Source organism: Hyperolius riggenbachi, chromosome 3 (assembly GCF_040937935.1).
Source record: "Hyperolius riggenbachi isolate aHypRig1 chromosome 3, aHypRig1.pri, whole genome shotgun sequence".
Taxonomy (NCBI): Eukaryota; Metazoa; Chordata; class Amphibia; order Anura; family Hyperoliidae; genus Hyperolius; species Hyperolius riggenbachi.
This window is the reverse complement of record NC_090648.1, coordinates 500,963,195-500,989,212: the sequence shown is the minus strand read 5'-3', so window position 1 is coordinate 500,989,212 and position 26,018 is coordinate 500,963,195. Positions and strand designations below refer to the sequence as shown.

The 26,018-nt window shown below is 45.5% G+C and overlaps 1 protein-coding gene and 1 long non-coding RNA gene across 2 annotated transcripts in view; one reads left to right on the top strand and one right to left on the bottom strand.

Annotated features, from left to right (window-relative positions):
- Positions 1-8,314, bottom strand: part of LOC137564435 (tetratricopeptide repeat protein 1-like) — a 34,198-nt gene extending 25,884 nt beyond the window's left edge. Inside the window, exons 1-4 of the mRNA XM_068278316.1 lie at positions 7,810-8,314; positions 6,543-6,603; positions 3,417-3,529; positions 1,099-1,135 (exon numbers count right to left, since the gene is read on the bottom strand). Coding sequence (XP_068134417.1) covers positions 1,099-1,135; positions 3,417-3,529; positions 6,543-6,603; positions 7,810-8,238 — 640 coding nt within the window. The 5' untranslated portion in view covers positions 8,239-8,314. The remainder of the gene's footprint in view (positions 1-1,098; positions 1,136-3,416; positions 3,530-6,542; positions 6,604-7,809) is intronic.
- A 106-nt stretch (positions 8,315-8,420) lies between these two features.
- Positions 8,421-24,719, top strand: LOC137564434 (uncharacterized). Its single transcript, XR_011030595.1, has 3 exons — positions 8,421-8,498; positions 13,952-14,030; positions 24,636-24,719. It is a non-coding gene; the product is annotated as an uncharacterized lncRNA (long non-coding RNA).
- The last annotated feature ends 1,299 nt before the right edge of the window (positions 24,720-26,018 follow it).

Genomic DNA, 26,018 nt, shown 5'->3' with positions numbered 1-26,018 from the left:
TTTAGAGTCTGAAATTCCAGAAGTGAACCGGAGGCGGGGCCGGAGCATCGGTGAGTGGCTGCGCCAACACAGGATGTCTGCGGGGGACCGTTAGAAGCCCCGGGTAAGTTCAACTCATTTTCCCCTGACCCCCCTACAGTATCCCTTTAAGTGACTGTGTAAACTTTTCAAAAGGTGGTGGTGGGTGGGGTGTTATGCTGGGCATACATGGCGTCGAGGGGAGGATTATCAATCGAGCCTGATGGCTCGATTGATAATATCCGACGTGTCCGATCACCGCGGGGATCGATTCCGCGCTCGATCGCCGCAGGCGGACAATAGCAGCGAATCGAGCGTGTGATAAGAAGCGCCGGCGGTGACAAACTGGAATCGATCCACGCAGACGAGCGGGGATCGATCCGGCGGCTAATCGGCCGCCGGATCGACCCGTGCATGCCCAGCATTAAATTACCTGCTAGTCATAGTGTCCTTATCTTATCTCAAATAGGAAGCTTTCCATGATTTGCATGCTTAGATAAGCTTTGTACTGTAGCTAAAAAAATTAAAAAAAAAAAAACTTCCAACAATTCCGCTGGCATGGCACAGTTCCTAAAAGTTAGGAAAAGGTATCCATATGGTTCTCTTTATTCTCTATATAAAATTCACAGAAATCAAAACGTGAAGAGCAAAATACATATGTTGTGTAAGTAGAACAAGTATTTATCTACTTATATGTGTTTATTTTTCCTGGTATAGCATCAGGTCTGTGGAGTCGGAGTTGTGGTTTTAATAAACTGAGGAGTCGGAGAATTTTTGAACCAAATCCAGAGCCTCTGTAAAAATTAGACTAAGTGGAAGAGTTGGAGGTTTCATAAAACAGAGGAATCGGATGATTTTTGTACCGACTCCACAGCCCTGGATAGTTTGGCTGTCCATTCTGCTTTAAAGGGTACCCGCAGTGACAGGTAGTATAATGAGAGCGCTGGGTGTTGTAGGGACAGGGAGGAGAAATCTGGGAGATTCTAAACCTTCCCCGCTCTATGCAAACCTGACAAACACAAGCCTCTCGCGTCATTTCAGCAAGGCTATAGGAATACACACACTGGGAAATAAACGTACCTTTGGTGCAATCTTTTAGTGCAAGGTCATTCTTATTCTGTGAAGACAAAGCAGAAGAATATATATATATATATAGGTGAGGTATTTCAGGGTAATGTGGTCATATTCTAGCAAACCTGAGGATAGTCTGGGAGAGTTCTGACAAACCTAGTTTGCATCTCAAAGACATGCTTAGCCAACAATCATAAGCTTGGTCCACCAATGCCAGGTGGTACAGGCTGTCACATAGATTTTGGGGAGCATGAGCACCTGGGGAGGGGGGCACACAAACACTGGGCAGCCAGGCAGGTGGCAGTACTATGCCGACTTCAGATAGATTTCATGGACTTCTTGGGTAGCATTGCGATCTGTAATGTATGACTTCCCTGTCTGGTGTCTGAAGTAGTCATTTAGGAGGGAGCTTTGTGCTCCGTTACTGCGACACGCACCATGGATAATGGGTTGCTTAATCTCCCTGGCGGTAAGCCGCCGCAGGCGATCACATGGCCCCGGGAGGTTGTATTTTGTTAAGCTAGCACTTCGCTAGCTAACCATGTAGCCCAAGTCCCTCCGGTCCCCACCGTTATACGTACCCCCCAGGGATCCCGCGATGGCGCAGCATCCTAATCAGCTCCAGGCTGCACCATGGGGAGGATCGGGACTGTGCATGACGTTGATGATGTCATGTCCGATCGTCGCCATAGTGAGGAGTGAAGCTGCAGCTCTCGCAGGATTGTGGATGGGTAAATATTGCCGGCGGCGATCAGGGGTGGGGGGTGGGGGTCAGAGAGGTGCCGGGGGATTTGGGGCACATACTTAGCCAGATAAGTGCTAGCTAACAAAAAAAATTCCTCCCGCGGACGCAGCCACTGAAACTGCGTACCGCCAGGAGGGTTAACGGGAACCTAAACTGAGAGGGATATGAATATTTCCTTTTAAACATCAGTTGCTTGGCAGTCCTGCTGATCTCTTTGCCTACAGTAGTGGCTGAATAACACACCTGAAACAAGCATACAGCTAATCCAGTCTGACTTCAGTCAGAGCACCTGATCTGCATGCTTGTTCAGGGGCTGTGGCTAAAAGTATTAGAGACACAGGATCAGCAGGCGATTCAGGAAACTGGTGTTATTTTAAAAGGAAAAATCCATATCCATCTCAGTTTAGGTTCCCTTTAAAGAGTACTTCCAAAGAAAATAGACGGAGCCTCTAATGGCAGGCTCTGTCTGCATGAGGACAGATAGGGGAGGGTCATGGTGTTATATACATAACCTGGCCTGACCTCTCTGAGCAGAGAGACACTCCAACCCCTCCTCAGCAGTGTGGCAGCAGCTAAGTTTACGAAGACTGCGTGGCCCGCCCCTAGTTTGGCAAGCTGGGGACGAGCCACAGCTATGCAGGTAGGCTTGCATAGAGCCCAGTCAGCAATTTAATAAAACAAAAAATGCCTGGGCCCATTCTGACAGTCAGAGTGCTCACCTGCCTGGATGGTTGACGTCAGGACAGGTGAGTATTTCACCCCTCGACCCCCCCAATCCTTCACTATGCAGACAGAGCCTGTCATTACAGGCTCTATTTTCACTTTAGGTACTTTAACCACTTCGCCTCCCGGGTACAGTATATCTACGCTCCTTTGGACTTCAGGAAACATTTGGAAAAAATAATAATTTTTCAATTTTCCCATTAAAACACATTTAGAATAAAAATTCTTGGCATAATGTCCCCCCTAAAGAAAGCCTAATTGGTGGCGAAAAAAAACAACATATAGTTCATTTCATTGCGATAAGTAATGATAAAGTTATAGGCGAATGAATGGAAGGAGCGCTGAAAGGAGAAAATTGCTCGGATGCTAAAGGGGTAAAACTCCTCAGTGGTGAAGCGGTTAAACAAAAAGGCAAAAATGAGGCAAAAAAGTAAGGCAAAAATAATCCTGCAGAGGCTTCCCACGCATATCCTTTTGGCCCCACCGTTGCTCCGTGTGGACCCCCTGGAACAGACAGGAGCGTGTCAGTTTTGTAACAAGACTGTGCTGTTTATGCAGGAGAGCAGCGGTACTGTGCGAGTATGGAGCTGACCTCGTGGACTACTGTGCAGACATGGCCATGCTCGCTCGGCTGTACCACTACTGCATTCTCGCATAAAGGGAAGTGCAAACAACTTCTACAGGCAGGATACAGAGGCTCTAGCTTTTTCACCTTAGGGTCGGCCTCAGGTTTACTTTAACACAGGATATGTCGGCATGTCCGTTGTGGTCCATTCCGTGAAACGGATTTCAGCTGAGTCATTCTGTGATCACACTGGGGATTTCTTCCAACTAATAATGACATCCAGTGACCATTTACCTGTTTCGCTCTGGCGGCGGCTCTGTTGGAGAACAGAATGGAACGGTCTTTCTTGAAAAACGCCGGACATTTCTGCAGCGCCTGCGTGTAGATGGTTTCTGCCACCGCGTAATCTGAGCCAGAAAAAAGATGCAAAAATAAAACAACTTGCAAGAGATTCACTGGGGGACATTTATCAAGAGTGTCTGAGACAAAATATTGGTAGGTTTTAAGAAATCCGTGCAGAACTGTCTTATCACCCCCCGCGGCCCCCCGGTTGTATGGGGGCAATGGGAAGCCTCCTCGTGGCGCCCCTGGATAGTGCTATGTAGCATGAACTAATTCCCGCAGGGCGATTGTTTTGCGGTTTTTGGTTTTTGCCCCTGCATATTTAGGCATGCGAAAGCAAATGCATATTTGCATGAGCAATGTCTCGTGATTAGCCAATAGGCCAAATTTGCAAAGCCAGATTTGTCAGGTTCACTTGGTTGATGCACACATTTTCTCTCTGTTGTAATTATCACCAAATAATGAAGTTTCCTTCTTAAACTGTTCTAAAATAGGAGGAGTTAGGAAGGTCTCTCAGACAGTGCAGTGTGTGAGGAAAATTGCTGTTGCTAAGGTACCCAATACATCTGCTGAATTGATACAGAAAAGTTATAATACCATAAATATATTATTTGCCATAGATTATTTTAGGTTAACTGACAAGATATAAAGTAAATATATAATATAAATGTACTAGAGCTGAAAAAAAACAAAAATCAAGCTTAGGAATGAATGCCCAGCACTGGAAGAGTTACGCACAGAACAGCTTCACAGGATTCAGCAGGGAAGGAGGAGCATGTCACAAATCATGTCTTGCCTACACTGCAGGATCTGTAGAAGTGCTATTAAGCACTTCTTATTCTGCAGCAGTTTAGGGATTTATTTGCACTTTAACTGTAGTGCAGTTCTAGAAATTCACACTAAACTGATGCTATTAAGTATGATTTAGGAAGTTTCTCATTATCATGTAGAATAGTTTCCCCTGCTGGTTAGAATTGTTTAAGAAGAAAAAAACTGTTGGTAATGCTTTGATAAATCTGGCTCACTGATTCTACACAAATACACCTAAAATCTAATAAATGCACATAGGGGCTGTTTTACAGAACAAAAGTGAGTCACAGCACACCCGGCCTGAGACTGCCATATTTATTTCTTTTCAGGCCCCTTTTACACATGCCTTGCAAACCTGTGTTGCGTTAGGCAATGGGGCCTAGCACATTTACCGTGTTGCACCGAAGTGCCCAGTCCACTGCACAAACTGCCGCAAAATCAACAGCATGTTACCGGCGGACTGTGGCGACGCAGCGGCAGAAGTAATGCAAGTCAATGGGCAACAAGGAAAATTTGAACATGTTGGTGGTGGCGCTGTGGTGCGCAGTGACGCACTTCCTGTCCAGCAGGAAGCATGTCATTGGGCAAGGGGTGTGCATGGGGAAGTGGGGGGGGCTATGCATATGACCCTGACGGCACACTGACATTTTGTGTGTTGCTGTGCAATGCGACAGGCAGGGCATCACACTGCAAACGCACAGGACAGGTGTAAAGCCGGCCTCAAACAATACAAAATTACCAAGCTGTCCTGGTGATCCTCTGCCTCTAATACTTTTAACCACAGACCCTGAACAAGCATGCAGCCGATCAGGTGCTCCGACTGAAGTCTGACTGGATTTGCAGCAAGCTTGTTTCAGGTGTGATTCAGCCACTACTACAGCCAGAATGCTCAGCAGGACAGTCAGGCAACTGGTATTGTTTAATAACAGCACTGTGATAACTTTACAATGCCACTCACGCAAAAGGTTTACTCCCCACCCCCCTCCCCCAGCCAGGCAACTGGTAAATAAATATGGAAGCCTCCATATGTCTCTCAGTTTAGGTGACCATTAAAGGATACCCCAACTGAAATGTGACATAATGAGATAGACATGTGTACTTACAGTGCCTAGCACACAAATAACTATGCTGTGTTCCTTTTTTTATTTCTCTGCCTGAAAGAGTTAAATATCAGGTATGTAAGTGGCTGACTCAGTCCTGACTCAGACAGGAAGTGACTACAGTGTGACCCTCACTGATAAGAAATTCCCCCTTTTTACCTCTTTCTTGCTCTCAGAAGCCATTTTCTGCTAGGAAAGTGTTTTATAGTTCGAATTTCTTATCAGTGAGGGTCACACTGTAGTCACTTCCTGTTTGAGTCAGGACTGAGTCAGCCACTTGCATACCTTATATTTAACTCTTTCAGGCAGAGAAATAAAAAAGGAACACAGCATAGTTATTTGTGTGCTAGGCACTGTACATACCCATGTCTATCTCATCATGTCACATGTCAGTTGGGGTATCCTTTAAGGGCTGGGTTCAACTAGGAATCACAAATGACAATCCCAAGCGATAGCATTTGCGATTTGTGACACTTAAAACGCCGCGATTTTTGGCGAGATTTCCGGGGGCCATTTAAAGGAATGCGATTTCACCCATATTCCTTCAAAGGTAAAGTCTCTGAAAATGCTGCAGGCAGATTGCCAAGTGCTAATCAAGCATGACTCACTCTCGTAGGGTTCCACTGACCGCCAGCATTCGAGGGAAAAGCGCTCCTAGTGGGTCTCAGCCCAGGCTGTGTTCCCACTTGCGCTGAGAATAGACAGTTTTTGTCCACTCTCCGCAATACTGAAAGTGTATTGCTATTTTATATATAGGAGCCGTTCACACTTGTCAGCCTTGTCGGGATCCGTGTGATCCATTGCAGTAAACGTTCCACACTTCTGTGCCATCCGCGATAATCCTGGGCCAGGAGGATGCGTTCCCCATATAGCCTGTGGGGGTAACGCATCTGCACCAGGCTCCAGACGGACCACAACAGAGCAACAGTAAAATCATCTCTTGATCATTCCACATAGGTGGCTCTGCCAGGTGGCCAAACAGAGTTTAAATCGTTTGCAGCTTCTGATAACTGTTTATATACCGCATCGATCTTTCTAAATTCAAAACAGAACTAGTCCGACAGCTGGCTAGGACGAGTCTGAGACTATTAAAACCTTTGCAAGGACAGACATTGGTTTCTAAAAATTAAAAAAAAAAACAAAAAAAACAAAAACACATTCTGCTCACCTCCTTTTTTAAAAAGTTCATTCCCTTCTTCCTTGGAATGTGCACTTTCCTTTCTTCTGTCCTTTAAAAGAACGAAGATCATTATGTTACACTTGTGTCACGATTCATCATTACATACACAAATATACACATCCCCCTGGGGTATACCTGGAGCAGCATTCTGAGGGCGTGCAAAACCCAGGCCTGAAGAGAAGGAAGAAAATCTGCCCCTAAAATAAACCTAGGCAGTTTAAACTCAATGGATAATGATAAAGTGCATGATCATAGGATACCTTCAATGAAAACTGCATGTTAGATCATGATTTTGTTCTAGAAACATGAATATTATGCAAATTAGTACTGTTGCCATGTGTCAGAAGAAGCACAAAGTCAGGAAAAACTCCTACTTTGGCCTTTGCAACCTTTTTGCCTCAGCCACTGTTTAGGGTCTATGGCTGAATATGTTTGAGGCAAAGGATCAGCAGGACAGCCAGGCAACTGGTATGAAAGAAATATGGCATCCTCCATATCCCTCACTTCAGATGTCCTTTAAATGAGGTGTACACCTTAAGCTTGAGACACAGTATATCATTAGTATGAATAGGATAGGAGCCTAAAATAAAATAATGTGGACTTAAAAGTTAAAAAGGGAATCAACTGCCCCTACTCCCCTTTGTATTTAAGCAAGCCTGGCATGGACATTACTGAGCTGTGCTGGCTGCCTCTCCCTCCTCTCATCTGTCCAACACTGCTATGACCCAACCAGTCGTTCCGGCTCACTTTCAGATCCCAGTGGATACACACATGCGTTTAAATCATTAATCAAGATCAAGAAATGGGTTGGCACCTCCTCAAACGAAAAATGTATTACAGCTCTTGTAAAACATAGCTCTTCATTTTATTCCTTTAAAAGCAAGTTAAAAAGACAAATATGGCTGCTATATAGAGACAGCCCTGCTTCTTGGCCTGAGGAAAGGTGGTTATGTGCTGTTTATTGTTTTTCCAGTTGTACATGCACAGCCCAGCCCGACGCCCCTATGTCACGCTCCAGTGTACAGGACCATTCTGCACCCACGGTAGCACAACTGGGGCGCATGCACGACTGAAGACATATACCGGTAAGGCCAGCAGTGTATCAGAGTGGCAAAAGAGCCCACGTCCTGAAGGGGGCTGGAGGAAACCCCAGGTAAGTACAAATGCATTCTTTTGATTCATCTCAGATTTCCTTTAATTAGAACAAGAGAAATCACTCCTGGCAAGGTTGCCCAGCATGCCCTTTGGTAATCACCTCTCTCTCCTCCTCAGTCATGTCCTTTTCCATCTCCAGAAGCTCCTCCTCATCCAGCTCCTCCACCTCCTCTTCAGTCAACTCTTCACCACAGCAAGACTCTCCCTTCTCCGTGGTGACAGGCTCAGGACCCCCCTTCTCCATGGTGACTGGCTCAGGACCGCCCTTCTCCATGGTGACAGGCTCAGGACCCCCCTTCTCCATGGTGACAGGCTCAGGACCCCCCTTCTCCATGGTGACAGGCTCAGGATCTCCTCCCTTCTCTGTCAGGACAGGTGCGCTTTCCTCGTCCGGCTCCTCCTCCAGTATGGTGAATTCCTCCTCTGACTCGCCATTCTGCCTCCCAGGCTCCTCGGGACAGTCATGGAAGTTCTCTTCGTCTTCCTCATCCTTTCCTGACACAGAACGTTCCACCTCCGGAGCCGCCATATCCCCCTAGCGGGCGACACCTTCTCAGCCTCACGTCACTTCCGGCGCAGGACTGTCATCGCGGCTTGATGTCATCACTTTCTTGAATCCGATTGGTTATTATATTTCTTTCTGGGACGGGAAACGCCGCTGTTGAATAAGACAAACTTTATTGCACGCTGTGTGGACAGCCTTTGTTGTATGGTGGGCGGGGATTAGAGCGGCGGACACTGGCGCGTCACAGGGGTGTGTCTCGCTCACTGCTGCTGTGATCATAATCAGTGAGTATAGCTGGCAGCATGGAAGGGAGAACTACAAGTGCCAGCATGTCTTGATTCTAAATGAGCCCCCTAATTGTACCTTTTTTAGAGGGACAGTTCCTCTTTGAGAATCAGAAACCTGCGCATGAAAAAGTTGTGCAAGGAAATTTGGGTGCCCATTTTTGGCTAGGACTGGACATATCTCCCAACTTTTTGAGATGAGAAAGAGGGGGAGGAAAACTGTAGTGAGAGGTCTATGGAGGCTGCTGTATTGATTTCCCTTTAAGCAATACCAGTTACCTGGCATCCCTGCTGAGCTATATGCCTGCAGACTCGCACCAGAAACAAGCATGCAGCTAATATTGTCAGATCTGACAAAAATGTCAGAAACACCTGATCTGCTGCATGCTTGTTCAGGGTCTAGGGCAAAAAGTATTAGAGGCAGAGGATGAGCAGGATAGCCAGACAACTGGTATTGCTTAGAAGGAAATCAATATGGCAGCCTTTATATACACCTCTCTCTACAGTTCTCCTTTAAACCATGCCCCTGCCACACCCCCATCACACCCCTAGTCACGCATACCATAAAGATTTCATAAGAAAAATATGTTGTTTTATAATTCAAACCACACTGGTCCTTTCTATCCTGGTTCGTTTTCCTTCATAATAACATTTTAAAATTAGTAATATATCAATTTAAACGATGGGAATAAAGTTTAGAGTCAATCAAACACATTTTCTAGTTGAGAAATATATATATTTACATAGAAAGAAAAAAATACATATATCCAGACACATCGCATCTAGTTAGGACATTGAAGAGAACCCGAGGTGGGTTTGAAGAATATTATCTGCATACAGAGGCTGGATCTGCCTATACAGCCCAGCCTCTGTTGCTATCCCAAACCCCACTAAGGTTCTCCTGCACTCTGCAATCCCTTATAAATCACAGCCACGCTGCTGACAAACAGCTTGTCAGAGCTGGCTGTGTTCTCTCTATAGTATCAGTCATCTGCTCTCCCCGCCTCCTGCAGAACTCCAGTCCCCGCCTGCATCCCGTCCCTCCCTGCTGATTGGAGAGAAGGGACGGGGGCAGGGACCGGAGCTATGCAGGAGGCGGGGGAGCAGCTGAGACTGACACTACAGATGTAAACACAACCTCAGAGCATGGCTGTGATTTATGAGGGATTGCAGAGTGCAGGGGGACCTTAGTGGGGTTTGGGATAGCAACAGAGGCTGGGCTGTAAAGGCAGATCCAGCCTCTGTATGCAGATAACATTCTTTAAACACACCTCGGGTTCTCTTTAAATAAGTTATTAAGGAAGAGGAGGTGCTGAAGGGGGTGTGGCTAGAAAACAGCAAAAATCTATTAACCCTTCGCACTCTCGCATGCAAATGTTCAAACAAATGCATTCACAGATTCACTCATCCAGGCACAACTGTTATCCCTACAGCTAAGTTAAAAGCCGGGGTCTTAGTTCACATCTGTGAATGCATTTGTTTAAACATTTGCATGCGAGAGTGCGAAGGGTTAATAGATTTTTACATAGAAAGAGGGACAAAGTCCTGAAAGAGGGACAAATGAGGAAAGAGGGACAGGGCTCCCAAAGAGGGACTGTCCCACCGAAAGAGGGACAGTTGGGAGCTACGCTGTGGAGTTGGTACAAAAATCATCCGACTCCTCAGTTTATGAAACCACCGACTCCTACTCCAGGTACCCAAAATTGCTCCGACTCCTAAGGTGACCACTAACGATCCAAATCTAGCGAAAAATTGTTCGGGCGATCAGAAATTCTGATCAGAAGTGAAATCGTTCCATACATCATCAACAAACCAATCTTTGCTTCCTATCTATCACAACCAACTAGAAAATCCAAATTTTGGCTTGATGAAAATCCAATCAGACAACTATTTTTATAATCATTCGTAGTTGATGATGCCCATCAACAGAGGTTATTTGCAAACAATCCGATCAGAATCTCTGATCGCTCAAACGATTTTTTGCTAGAAATTGGATCGTTAGTGTAATGATTGGTGTCAGCAAGAACAGATTTTCTGATTATTGGTGATCTGCAGTATCACCAATAATACAGATACTATACATGATTATGTGGTGATCTGCAGAATCACCAATAATGCGAGTATAGCGAGACACAGGACAACCTGATGTAAAGATAGGTGTTTGGTGCAACAGTAATACAGATAGAGATACCAACTCCCCCAGAGAAGCTGGTAGAGGGAAATATCTCTATAGAACACAGGGATCAGCACTCCAGCAAGCTGGAGATGCAGATAAACTAGTAATCAGTTCACCCGAGGAGCGGGTGGTACACAGTAAGACAACGTATACTGATCACCCGCGGAGCGGGTGATTCAGACTGTACTGCAGCAGGTGATCACCTGAGGGGCAGGAGATCAAGACTTTACTGCAGCTCCTAATCACCTGAGGAGCAGGTGATGAGGACAGTATCATAGTTACTAGTCACCTGAGGAGCAGGTGATTAAGACTGTACTGCAGCTACTGGTCACCTGATGAGCAGGTGATTAAGCTGTACGGAGAATCCCTCACCAGGGACTAGGCTCACTGGTGAGGGCAGGAGAGTCAGTCAAGCAGATTCGGCAACAAGCGGACAGATACGGTACAAAGACAAAAGGCTTAAATCAGAATAGTGTTCAGGCTGAGTCGACAACAGGATCAGATAGGCAGAAGCACAGAATCAGTAAGCAGAAGAGTAGTCAAGGCTAGCAGAAGGTCATAACAAATAATACAATTCAATTAGTACTTTAGCTATCAACAGAATCTGACTAAGTGTGGATCCCCAGCTCCTGCTGGTTCTAGCACACTTTGGGATCTGACTAAGATCTGAGTGCTAACACGTAGCATTTGCAACAGCAGACGAGGAGCCACTGACAGGCAGGTCCTATATATACTGAGAGCGCCCCACAGCACCGCCCCAGTCACTCAGCCAATCAGGAGCACTGCTGGAGTCAGCTGACCGGCCGATCAGCTGACTCCCCTTGTATTCGCATAAAGGTCCTGCTGCCTGGTGCGCGCGCGCGTAGCCCTCAGTCTATGTGCAACTGAAGGACCAGGCAAAACTCCACCATGTAACTGCATGGTGGAGGCTGCCGGCTGAGATGCGGAGACAGCCGCCATGCCGCTCACCACTGCGGCGGCATCTCTGCTATCTATTACAGTTAGTAGCCACCTTTAGAGGCCATCTTTAGTCTAATTTTTACAAAGGCTATGGATTTGGTTAAAAAATCATCCGACTCGGTTTATTGAAACCACGGACTCCAACTCCAGGTTCCCAAAATTACTCCAACTCCACAGCCCTGAGTAGAATATTGGTAAAATTACTGTAGTAAAATATCGTTGAATATTATCTGTGTTTAACCTAACACTACTCTCACACAGAAGCCTTCCTTAATTCCTGCACTTTGATTGGCCCAGTAGGCTGACCGTCTGATGACAGGCAGCTTATTGGGCCAATCACAGTACAGGAATCTCATCCTTTGAAGCCACTGGACCCGCCAGGGCTCAGGGCGGGTTCAGTGGAGTGCTCGTTAAAGTTCAATGAAGCGCTCGTAAAACTGTTGTATCATATTGTAATTTAGCAGTGCAGCAAATGGCAGCATAGCGTGCGCTTGAGATTATTACCTCGCGCTGCTGTCAATAACTACCTAACAACCGCGTCACACCAATGGGCGTGTGGCAGCAGCCCTAGGACCACCTAATGCCAATTAGCGTCAAGTCCTGGGGTCGGCTACTGCAGGAGATTGTGCGCGCATCTCCTGCCTGGGAGGCGGAGCTCCGCCCTGCCTTCAGTCTCTGACAATGGGGGGGGGGGGGGGGAGGGCAATCAGACCCCACCAACAGAGAGCTCTGTTGGTGGGAAGAAAAGGGGGGGAGGGGGGGAATCACTTGTGTGCTGTGTTGTACGGCCCTGCAGCGAGGACTTAAAGCTGCAGTGGCCAATTTAGTGAAAATTGGCCTGGTCTTTAGGGGTGTTTAACACTGCAGTCATCAAGAGGTTAAGCAGCGCAGTTTAAGGAATCAACCCCAAAGTGTAAAATGTGTGCGTCCCAGGCCCCAGGTGCCCAAATTTCATACTTAAAGGAAACCAGAGATGAACGCTTTGGCACAAACTAAACATATCCCCCGACAGGGGCGTTTCTAGGTTCCTGGGAGATCCTGGGCACCAAGAGGGAATGACTGTGATCCCCTAGCGACGCCACTGTCCCCCGATAGATTTTACTAAATAAATTCTATACTTGGTATTTTCGCCGCTCTGGTGTGCCTTTTTTGTGTTTTTTTTTTCTACTAAAACTCCATGCAAAACACAGTTCATCAGAAAAGCATATTATTTAGTGGGCCGTGTGCAAAATGAAATCACCATTTCTAAAAACCTCTTATGACTAGCAAATATAGATAAAAAATAGTTTTCAATATACCCTTACATTAGCAGCTCCTCCCATCTCATCACAGCTCTCTGTGATGATGCAAATATACAGAACAGGAAAGCAGAGCCAGAAGTGGGCAGGCTTGGGCTTGAAAAGACATCCAAGAAGACAGACTCAGCTATAATGATTCCTGAGCAAAGCCAGACTGAATGCTCAGTCGGGGAATTTATCAGAGCTGTTAACAAGCAGGCTGAGCAGTGATGGATGAAACAGAGAGCAGGGTAGGTGTTTTCTCCAAAGTTTCCACTGATATATATGGTGAAATACATGAGGGTGCTTCATCTCTGGTTCACTTTAAGCTGCAATTTATAATGGTGCTGTGCTGCCAATGTTTTACCAATGGCGGGGTTGTAGGAAAATATACACAGTATATCATTTTGTACTGAAAAATGTGTTTCAATAGACTCTAAATGTTATTTCTATCATATAAATGTATATATTTCTTGTTTTAAAATGTTAAAATGAATTAGAACTAATGATGATAGGGAGGACCAGTGTGGGCTACATTTTAAAATGTGTTTTGCTTCTGAATTCTTTCTGGTATCAGTGACTAGGGGTGTGGTGGGGGTGTGGTTAGGGGTGTGTCTTAAAGGGTTCCTTTTTTGTTGCCTCAAGTGCCATCTTGTCTTGGTTCTAAATAGGGTACCCCATAGCTCCCAATTGTCCCTTTTTCAGAGTGACAGTCCCTCTTTGGGAACCAAATTCCTCTGACCCTCTTTCTTCCTTAATTGTACCTTTTTGTAGGACTTGCGTACAGAGCTATGTAAATACTGACAGTCTCCTACTTACAAACATCTTGATTTACAACATTTCAGAGATACAAATAAGGTTGTCTTCATGTACAAAATAAACAATACTTTTTTTATTACATATTTTTGTTGTTAAATGTTACAGTATATGAAAAGCTTAAGTTTTGGGCATTTTTTCTGTATGGTATAATATGCCTCACTCTCCTTCTTCATGTATGTAGCTGTGACGTCCCCCTCCAATTCCTGTTCCCTTTGCCACAGATTACCATTCAGCCTCAGACCCTGAGGAAATCCTGAAGACATTCAGCACTGCAGGCAAATTAACCTTTTGGATTGTTTGGTGAGTCCACACACAATGCAATGTACAATCGATACAATCTGTGATCTCATATAGAGATCCAGTAAACTGACAATACGCAAATCTAACTCTAGCTAGTCCTATAGGAAAAAGGCTTATTTTTACAACCTTTCTAGAGGTAGCAAGATATATATATATAAATAAACAGGTTAAACGTCTTCTCCGAAAAGCAGGATTCTTTGCAGACATATTCAGAAGAAACGCCTAGAAAAACAGATTTTTAATCATCTATTTTATAATAAAATAATGCATAAAAATGAGTACAGAAAAAAGTCAAAGGGCTCAGACACACTATAAGCGCTTTTCTGAACGCTCTCTGAGAGCTTTTTTTAAAAAAAACTCTCCCATTGACTTACATTAAAATCGTGATTGCAATAAAATTGTGCGATTTTACCGCAATTGTGATTTTAATGTAAGTCAATGGGAGCGTTTTTTTAAAAAGCTGTCAGAAAGCTCTGGAGGCTAAAAAGCGCTCAGAAAAGCACTTATAGTGTATCTGAGCCCAAAATGTATCCAACAATAGACAGAATGATATAGTAAAATAATAGGGATTACCAGGACCTTTGGAGTTTGGAAGTCCAAACAGAAGATATAAAGTTCTGTGGGTAAGATAGCAAGCCCCCTTATTTGGACTAACAATCCTCGATGGCATATGGATTGGCAATGAAAGGACCCTGGACAGTCTGTGTGTCTAGCAATTTAACCTCCCTGGCGGTTAATTTTTTTTTTCAAATGTGAAAAAATCCTTTTTTTTTTTGTTTTTGTTTTTGTTTCATGTAAAGCTACCAGAGTGGTAGCTACATGAAACACCACTAGAGGGCGCATGTGTCCCTCTAGTGCGATCGTCGCCGGCACTAATAGCAAACAGGGGAGCGCGTATATAACGCGTTCCCCTGTTTGGCTTCTCCTGTCTCCATGGCGACGATCGGAATGATGTCATGGACGTCAGCCGACGTCTTGACGTCAGGCGCACCCGATCCAGCCCATAGCGCTGCCCGGAACTCATTGGTCCGGGCAGCGCAGGGCTCTGGCGGGGGGGGGGCCTCTTTCGCCGCTGCGTGCGGGCGATCGCCGCAGAGCGGCGGTGATCAAGCTGTGCGCGCGGCTAGCAAAGTGCTGGCTGCGCGCACAGCACTTTGAATGGGGCGAATCACCCCAATAGAGCCGGAGAAATCCTCCTGCGCGGCATAGCCCGAGCTCAGCTCGGGCTTACCACCAGGGAGGTTAAAGTGTACCAGAGCTGAAACTATATAAGGCCTCTTGCACACTGCACGCAATTCCGATTCAGATTCCGCTTTTTAATCAGTTTTTACATCCGATTCAGATTACGATTTGCAGTGTGCAAGGAGCAAACTGCAAATCAGAATCTGAATCGGATGTAAAAACTGATTAAAAAGCGGAATCTGAATCGGAATCGCTTGCAGTGTGCAAGAGGCCTTAAAGTTTTATACATACCTGGGGCTTCCTCCAGCCCCATGCGCTCAGATCGCTCCCACGCCGCCATCCTCAGCCTTCTCCGTCTTCGGGTCTCGTAACCTCAGCCAGTCGCGGCCAGTTTGCACAAGAGAAGTGCGCCCTCTACTTATCTCTGCGGCGGCTGCTGGAGAGACACATAAATAGCGCACTTCACTTGCGTCAGACTGACCGCGACTGGCTGAAGTGATGAGACCAGGCACCAAAGAGGGAGAAGACTGAGGACGGTGGCCTGGAAGCGATCCATGCGCTTGGGGCCGGAGGACCCCCAGGTACCCTCTTTCCCTGAAAATAAGACCTACCCTGAAAATAAGCCCTAGTCGGAATTTTGAGCATGCTTGAAATATAAGCCCTACCCCGAAAATAAGCCCTAGCGGAAGTTAAAGAGGAGGAAGAGGCAGCCAGTAAGTGGGGACACAGTGGTGTAGTGCCAATCGGCACTGATCCTGTCATCCCAGCATACAGCAAGGTTCTCAGCTATGTGCAGGGATGACAGGGCAGGTGCCTGATCAGTACAGTGGCATACTTTCAAATCCATGAACATGACAGTACAAAGGAACAGGACATGTTCTGCTGAGAGACACCTTCTGATAGAAATATAAGACGTCCCCTGAAAATAAGCCCTAGCACTTCTTTTAGAGCAAAAATTGATATAAGACACTGCCTAATTTTCAGGGAAACACGGGTAGGTATAAAACTGTTATCTAGTTTCAGCTCTGGCTTCCTTTAACCCTTTCTTAGTTGGGGGGGAGATGGTAATCAGATAAGGGCAGTCCCTGCCACATGATTCAATTTCCTCCCCTCTTATTACAGGGATTAAGAGATATGCAATATCTGAAGTTATCATATCTCTGCGTCAGTTCAATACATAATGCGGAGTATGAGACCTGTGGGTTCCTGGAGTTCTCTGCTGCTCCCAGATATCAGAGACACGCATAAATGATTGTATTTTATTTCAGAGAAAACCATATCTTTGTGGCAGAAGGTGGTAAACAAACGTTTCTGGGTTAAACAACTTCAGGTTGTGTCCATGCAGCATGTTTGGAATTTTAACAAACTCACCACGCTGCTTTGGGGGACACCCTCATAGGGTTACATTAGCCAGGTGGCTTTCGAAACGTGGTTGCTTTGAAAAGCGCTCAAATACACTTTTGGTGCGAGACAGCCCTCAGTTAGAAAGTAATTTCTGTGGGGAAAGCACTTTTAGTGCTATCTGTGAGCTGTAGAACATCAGGCGTGTTAGGACTTCTGTCTCCTGAAAAAGAAAACTTTTTTTGTGATTGTTTCAGGTGAAATAACTAGCGATCATTGTACAGAGATGTTGCTTGCCTCTCTGCCGATTAGCCTGTTCTAATAGAGGGGATGATGAGAAGAAAGCGTCTTGCTAAAATAGCAGGGGGGTTAGTGTTAGGTATAGGTAGGGAGGAGATTAGTGTTAGGTGTAGGGACAGGGGAGGTTAGTGTTGGGTGTAGGGGGGGGGGGGGGTGTTAGTGTTAGGTGTAGGGATGGGGGGGTAGTGTTAGGTGTAGGTAGGAGGGAGATTAGTGTTAGGTGTAATAACAAGGTAGGTTAGTGTTAGGTGTAGGTACAGGGGAGGTTAGTGTTAGGTGTAGGTACAGGGGAGGTTAGTGTTAGGTGTAGGGACAGGGGGGGGGGGGTTAGTGTTAGGTGTAGGTACAGGGGAGGTTAGTGTTAGGTGTAGGTAGGGAGGAGATTAGTGTTAGGTGTAGAGGCAGGGGAGGTTAGTGTTAGGTGTAGGGACAGGGGAGGTTAGTGTTAGGTGTAGATAGGGAGGAGACGAGTGTTAGGTGTTGGGACAGAGGGGTTAGTGTTAGGTATAGGTAGGGAGGAGATTAGTGTTAGGTGTAGGTACAGGGAAGGTTAGTGTTAAGTGTAGGTACGGGATAGATTAGTATTAGGGGTAGGTGGGGGGAGGTTAGTGTTAGGTCTAGATAGTGGGGAGGTTAGTGTTAGGTGTAGGTAGTTGAGCGGTTTAGTGTTAGGTGTAAATGGGGTGGGGGGTAGTCAGTGGTAAGGGGAAGGTTAGTGTTAGGTCTAGATAGCGGGGAGGTTAGTGTTATGTGTAGGTAGGTGAGCGGTTAGTGTTAGGTGTAGATGGAGGGGGTAGTCAGTGGTAAGGTTAGGGTTAGGTGTAGGTACGGGGAGGTTAGTGTTAAGCATATGTAGGAAGGTAGTGTTAGACATACGTGTGGGGGGCAGTGGATAGTGTTAGGTAAATGCAGTGAGGGTGTGTGTACAACAACAACAACAACAACAAACAACATTTGTAAAGCGCTTTTCTCCCGTGGGACTCAAAGCGCATAAGCATGGCTCCGACCATCGTGGTACAGAGGAAGAATTTTATAAATCTGGAAATGCCAGGCTAAACAGGTGGCTTTTCAGTCTGGATTTGAATAGCTCCAGGGATGGTGCTGTCTTTACTGGGTGTGGTAGGGAGTTCCAAAGAGTAGGGGCAGCACGACAGAAGGCTCTATCTCCAGATTTTTTGAGGTGCACTCTAGGAGTGACCAAGTTTATAGAACTTGCTGATCTGAGGTTGTGAGAGGTGTGGTGCAGCTTCAGCAAGTCCTTCATGTATCCAGGGCCCAGATTGTGCAGGGATTTGAATGTCAGCAGTCCAATCTTGAAGAGTATTCTCCATTCTACTGGTAGCCAGTGCAGTGAGCGAAGGATCGGTGTAATGTGACAGTGGCGCGGCTGGTTTGTTAGCAATCTGGCAGCAGCATTCTGCACTAATTGCAGGCGACGCAGGTCCTTTTTGGGGAGGCCAGCATAAAGGGCATTGCAGTAGTCCAGCCGTGATGTGATGAAGGCGTGGACTAGGGTTGGAAGATCCTCTGGGGGAATCAGATGTTTAATCTTTGCAATGTTCTTCAGATGAAAGAAGGAAGATTTAACTACAGATGAAATTTGGTTTCTGAAACTCAATTCCCCATCGATTAGTACGCCAAGGCTGCGCACAAGGTTGGAGCTGTTTATGTCTGAATTCCCAATCCTGATTGGTGTTGCTTTAGGATAGAGCTGTTTTGATGGCGAGTGCTGGCTTTGGACAAACAGGACCTCAGTTTTGTCAGCATTCAGTTTCAACCAGTTATCATTCATCCATGCCTGTAGCTCAGCTAAGCAAGAGTTTATTTTTGGAGTAGGGTCTGTTCCATCAGGTTTGAAGGACAGGTGTAGGTTGGGAGTATGTTATTGCTAGGTGTGGTAGACAGTTGGGGACATAAATTGTTTATTGTTTTCTGTAAAACACTTCGAAAAATGTCAGAACCATTTAAACATACAATAATGATCTTTTCTGCCCCCGCCTTCTGCTGTACTGCATTTGTGCAGTTCCTCCAGCGACCAACAGGTGGTGCAATTGTTCCGTATCCCATATCAGGTCTTTTTTGGCTAAAGAATAATATACACCAGATTCCACAAATGATCGCTATCTGATGAATGTGTGTTGCTGCCGCTACTGTTTGGTTTAGTAACGATTAAAGGTAACTCCCTCACAAAAGAAAAACATTTTTTGCTTTTAGTCAGGACCAATTCTGTATTTTGAGTTGTTTTCTTTTATGGGATGTATATACTTTATCTTTTGGGCTATTTTTAGTACTGTCTCTTTAAAACGGAACTGATGCAAACCTGATACTTTTTTGACCGCAAACGGAACTGATCCTGAAGGGACCCGGACCTCCCGGATCCGTGTCCAACTGACAGTTTTGGCTGCAAACACAAGTGTGAACCGGGCCTTATGCTGGATGTGGACTGCATCCTCCATTCCCCTAACCACGGCTCCATTCAGCCACAATTTGGACGGAAGTAGGCCCTGACCCAAGGAAGAAGTCTTTGCCCTGCATGCACAGTTCAGTTCTCATGTACTGCTGGCAGCTGCTATGAGTGCAGCACGCCGCTCAAGAAGCCATTGGGAGCGCAGACACATCAATCTGAATAAATTGTTCATATGCTTTATGTAATCGGCCTGAACTGCGCATGCGGGCAGACTTTTACTAGTTCAAACACCCCGACCCCCTAGTCTGGACCAAGTTGTAGCTGAACAGATTTGTGAGGGGCAGAGAATGGAGGACACAGTCTGTGTTCATAGATAGCATTTTGGACAAATAGTATGGACACTGCTTCATTACAATTACCCAGGATTCCATTAAACTCCTTTTTTTTTACTTTAGACTTCCTTTCAACTTACCTGGGACTTCTTGCAGCCCCCTGCAATCACACTGTCCTTTCGGGGCGACCCCCATCAAAGCTTCCAGCCACGCACCTCATTGCATCCCCATACACAGCAGCATTCTGTGCATGTGCAGTATGGGAAAATCATTTCTGCTCATAAGTAGAATGTTCCTATGATGACCAGCCAGCTTTGAGGGGGTTACCACTGCTGACTGGAAAGTTCTGGAGTGACAGGGCGTGCCCAGGATGACTATAGGGGGCTGCAAGAAGCCCCAGATCAATTAAACTGCATTTTGTTACTTTAATAACCCACAAATGGATACCAGAGCCAAAAGGAATTGGAAAAACAGGGGGAGCAGGCATATATTGTTCTCATGTCCGTTCTATTCCGGCCCCTTTCTTTGTGTTACCTAATTGCCCCCTTGCACCCCCTTCCAGGTAGGCGAGTTGCACATGTGCGTGTCACGGGTACGTTGTGCATTGCTCCTGGCCGTGGTTGTGCTATATAGGACTTGCACAGCCGGGCCAGTGCCTGCGCACTACTGCAACTTACTCACTGACCCAGTTGCACAGAAGAGGCTGCAGGGGGAATTTTGGTGGCACAGGAGGGAGATGCTTATGGCTCTGGTATCTTTTAAGGTGTACCTGAGATGGTACACTGGGCCTCATTTATACTGACCTGGGCATCCGGATCTCCGCTCTGGCGTGGGTGCTGGTAATGGTCGCTATGACGATCCTCTTCGTACGACCCTTCTGGCATGCGCAGTTGTGCGGGGGGAACGCCGGTATATGGTATTTAAGCTGCTCTGCTGCCATTATGTGCTGCACTCCTGACGTAGCAGCTGAATTGATCCTTTACCGGCCCTCAGGATTGTGAGTATGTTGTGCCATGTACTAGCTTGATTGGATTGCTGAAATCTTGTATTTTTAATTTAGGTCCACTTTAAGGGCCCATTCACACTTGAGCGTTTTGCCAGCGATTTTGGCAAAACGCTCAAACGCTAGCGCTTTTGAAAGCGCTAGTGTAATAAAACCCTATGGACCCGTTCTTACTTGGACGATTTGCGCTAATCGCCGCAAATCGCCCAAAATCGTGAAACGAAAACGTGTCGCCTGCACCGTTTTCAGGTGATTTCCCTGCGATCGCGTTTCAGTGCTATAGAAGCGCTAAACGCGATTGCGGAGAAATCACTGCAGTGTCCAGTGATTTTTCCGCATGAAATCGCGGAAAAATCACTCCCGCCAAACGCTGGCAAAAATTAATATGGGGTCGGGGTGACCAATGCGCTCCTCACAGTAAGATTAATAATAAATCACAAACCAGCCTGCCTGGTGCGCTTTCAATCAGCAGGGGTGTATGCCCTTAAGTAAATAATATATTGGTAAGATAATAGCGCTCAACAGGTCTTTCTATATAATCCTTGGATTCAAAATAGCCTCACTAGGTTTACATCATACTCCTCACATTAAGATATATATTGAAGAATGTTTAAAACAGGGACTCAAAAGGTCCTAATATAGCAGTCCCGCTGCTCCACTCCGGGAACACTAAAGGTCCAATTGATGATGATATTCTTCTAAAACACACACTGATATCTTTACAAAACACAACTTGATCATCAGAAAAAGTCCTAGTTCTCAGGTCCCAAATATAAACGCTGCCTGGATCAGGGAGAAATTTTTTTTAGGGGGGTGGGGGGGGGGAGGGAGGAACCAATGGGAGGATTTGGATTATCATGTAAGAAGTACACGAAAAAGGGAAATAGACGAGGAAGAAGAGGAGGTAGATCAGAAAAGAAGAAGAGAATGATGGGAAAAGGCATTTTTAATATAAGTGGGGTTGAGCTGACCAATGCTGAGATAAAGGTCCTTGACAAAGGCCTGAAGTATGCCCCTGCACAAAGCTTGAATAAATTTGATGCGTACATTAACGTGCATAAATTTGCAAGGAAATTAAATATCAAACGGTATTTTTTGTCCAAAGAAGGGCCCACCACAAGGATAAATAGGGGTGGGATCCCGAGTGAAATTACGCATACAAAGCTGAGAAATAAGTCTACATTCAACCCCCCTGATCAGTCTAGGGATGGAACGATTCAAAAATTCAAAAATATGGTGCTCAAGGATCTTGAGGAAATTCAGAGTAAGAAAAAGAATACGGAATCCGAACAGATTAGGCAACTCAGCAGTAGGAAGGAGATTCTTGTTAGGCCAGCAGACAAAGGGGGAGGGGTAGTTGTTCTTCATGTAGAGCAATACAAGCAGGAAATGCAAAGAATTATTGATGATAATACCACATATAAGAAATTAAGGGGTGATCCAACGAAAGAGTATACAGAAACTCTGAGAAACCTTCTTAGGGGAGGCCTCACCCAGGGGATATTGAAAGATGCAGAATTTAAGTACCTGATGATAGATGCTCCGAGGATCCCCGTTATGTATATAAATCCAAAGATCCATAAAAGCCTCCAATCCCCCCTGGAAGGCCCATTATCAGTGGCATTGGGTCGCTGAACCAAAGGGTAGGGGAATACATAGATATGTTCTTACAGCCGGTAGTGCAAACATTGCCCCATTTGCTAAAGGACACGAAACACTTCCTTCAAGCCACCAATGGGCTCCAAATAAATGAAGATTGTCTGCTTGTGACGGCAGATGTGACGTCACTATATAAAATTATCCCTCATGGGGAAGCGCTAAGATCAGTCGAACAGGCCCTCTTGAATCACAGAGTGATTGGAAGGAAACAGATTGAGTTTATTCTATCATTGCTTGATTTTTCCCTTACCCACAATTACTTTTGGTACAATGGGGATTTTTATCTACAGATACTTGGCTGCGCCATGGGGGCAAAATATGCACCCAGCGTGGCAAACATCTTTATGGATCGGTGGGAGAGGAGTATTCTGATGTGCCCTGTAAGCTGTAGAGTCAGCAAATGGCATCGCTTTATAGATGACTTGTTTTGGATATGGGAGGGCACAGAGAATGAGCTACATGAATATGTTAATTGGCTCAATGATAATAAACTGGGTATCCAACTTACAGTAAAAAGTAGTAAGGATGAGTTGGATTTCCTTGACATCGTGTTGATGAGGAGGGATGGAGTAATAGGTACAAAAACTTTTTTTAAAAAGACAGATAGAAATGCCTATATACCGATCAGTAGCTGCCATCACCCCAAATGGCTGCAGAATATCCCGAAGGGGCAGTTCTGCAGAATCCGCAGAAACTGCTCAAGAGATACCGATTACCTTACGCAAACAGAGATGTTGATTAATAAATTTGTTGAGAAAGGATATAAGAGGGGTGAGTTGGAGAAAACAGCAGAAGTAATTCTGCAGTGTGACAGAGAACAATTCCTAACGCAAAGAGGAACAGAAGATCCTGGAAACAACTTTTATGATCATGCAATTCTTTTAAATTACAACTCCCAGTACAAGGAGGTTGAAAAGGTGTTTAGGAGACATTGGGGGCTATTGAGGAGTGATCCGGTTCTAGGGGCAGCACTACCGATTAAACCAAAGTTTATTTACAAAAAAGCAGATAATTTGCAGAGACAGCTAGTTCGTACATATATTGAAGGCCCAAAAGTCAAAAATAGAACTGATGCATGGGGCCAGGTTGGCTTTTATCCATGTGGGCACTGTACCACGTGTGAAAGAGCACAAGGAATTAGAAGTAGAGCTGTGACAAGCACAGTGACTGGTAGGAGTCACAAGGTTCGGGAGTTCATCCACTGCTGCAGTTCGCATGTGGTTTACTTGTTGGGGTGCCCATGCGGACTGCAGTATGTTGGTAGAACAAAAAGAACATTAAAGGCACGGGTTGGTGAACACATTAATAACATACTGAAGGGCTTTCAGGGGCACAGTGTTTCAAAACATTTTGAGGAGGCACATGCTAGGGATCCAAGTGTTTTAACATTTCAAGGGATACAAAAGTTAACCACCAAATGGAGGGGGTGTCACAAAATTAGGGAGATTTCCAAGTTAGAAACGCGGTGGATATATGAGCTCAAAACTATGAAACCTGGGGGGTTGAATGTAGAACTGGACATAAATTGCTTTATAGCTGATGATTAATATTAGGGGGTGGGGAATATACACTGTACATTGTTTATTATTATATCGGTTAGGAATGTGTTAAGGTGGGCACACCAGCACTAAAGTAGTGTCTCACAAGGGGTAGTTTGTATGGGGTATGAAATTATGGAGGGATATTGGTGGGCAATTACGCCGAGTAGTTGATACTGATAGATAGGGGGGCGGCATAGCCCACCCAAGAGAGTGGATGTCTTGACATGAGGACCCCATGAGAGAAATGAAGTATATGGCAATGATGTGACTGCCCCAACCTGCATATAATTTACTCCTGCTGTGCTGGTAATGACAGTATGTAGGAGAGGGCTATTTGAGCCATTGAAAAGCTAAAAATAGACATAAGAGCGAAGTGAATTTAAGTATTAAGTATATGTAGGGGCATGTATTCAATTTAATCTTACAGAAAGTCAACCGAGAGCTATACTGTGCCCAGTGTACATTGTAACCTGGTGTGTGCACACGGGTAGTACACGGGCATCAGAGATGTTTGTTTACGAAGCGCTGTTGCGCTGTTTTTTTCTAACACCATGGTAACTGGGAGGGGGCGGTACCTAGTGGTGTGTGGGATGGCGCTATTGGGTAGTTGCCAGACAGAGTCCGAAATGATTGGGTGAAGAATCCTTTATCCGCATTAGTGCGGAGAAATCAATGGGGCTGCTGGGTAGGCGGTTTTCTGGCTGTTCGAGTAGAAGGGGAGGACGGCAGTGGGCAAAGGAGGAGTGGCTGATTACGCCTATTGTTGCAAGTAGGTGGGCGGCACCTTAACACATGAAGAGTATGGAAGTAGAGTGTACTTAAATAGCGTCTCCTCCGTAGTTGGGCCATGCCCCTGATGAGTCATCCAGTGACGAAACTAGTTGGGCGGAGTCCGAAACGCGGAAGGAGACGCTAGACCACGTGGAATTTTACTGATATGCGCATTTTTATCTGCAACATTGTAAGTGCAATTTTAAACCTTTTTATGTGAAATAAAACAGTATTACGCTATGCCAGTGTTTGTTTGAGCCTAAGGTGAAGCTGCTATATGGATGCTGTGAAGGAAAAGGTTGTTGAATAAGCGAGCATGCTGGTCAAGCTGGATCAGCCAGAACATTTGGTAAGAGGCTAGTACTTCTCCACTACAGACTGTGCATGAGGAAGATACCTAGGTGTTGGGTCACTTTATTCAGAGTGTGTGTGGTTCACTTTGGGGTGATGGTCCTCAAACGTACTATACCATAGAGTGTTCCCTTCTTTTGCATGTACGTCTGGAAAACGGCTGAAGATACAGCAGGATTGGAATCATTTGACAGGCTGGGCCAGACGCGATCTCTGCCAACTGTTGTGATTGGCAATTTAGTTTGGTGAGCATAAATATTGCCTCTATGAGGATAAAGCAGGCTGGCAAAAATTGCCGGCGTTTTGCTCTTTCAAGTGTGAATGGGCCCTCAATTTGTTATTCTTGGTTAAGTATATCAGGCCTGAGTACCTCCTAGAACCATCAGAAGTACCCCCTGGGGTACGCATACCACATGTTGAGAATCTAGGACCTAGACCACCTTGGAGAAAGCTCAGGAGAAAAAGTGAATTGCAGATGGGCCACTGAGCCCTATTCTATTCACTTTTTCTCCTGTGTTTTCTCCCAGGAGATACATTTTCATCTTTTTTTTTTCAAATAACTTTTCAGCACACTGCAATTGAAAAAGTATTGAAAAATACTGCCAAAATTATTCTTTCTTGCTTGATGGTGGCTTAAAGGGAACCTAAACTGAGAGGGATATGAATGTTTCCTTTTAAACAATGCCAGTTGTTTGGCTGTCCTGCTGAACTCTTTGGCTGCAGTAGTGACTGAATCACACACCTGAAACAGGCATGCAGCTAATCCAGTCTGAGGCCCAGTGCACACCGAGCGGTTTTTGGAGAGATCCACCGGCCGCATCCGCCTGTAAAAACGCTTGGCTAATGTATTGCAATGGGATGGTGCACACCGGCGATTTGAGGTTTTTGCCAAGCTGCAAACGCGCCTCCTGCTGCGCGTTTGTGGTTTTCGGAAGCGTTTCGTCCTCAATGTAAAGTATAGGAAAAACGCAAACCGCTCTGAAAAACGCTACTTCAGAGCGGTTTGCCAGGCGTTTTTGTTACAGTAGCTGTTCAGTAACAGCTTTTACTGTAACAATATGTGTAATCTGCTACACAAAAACGCACCCAAAACCGCTAGGT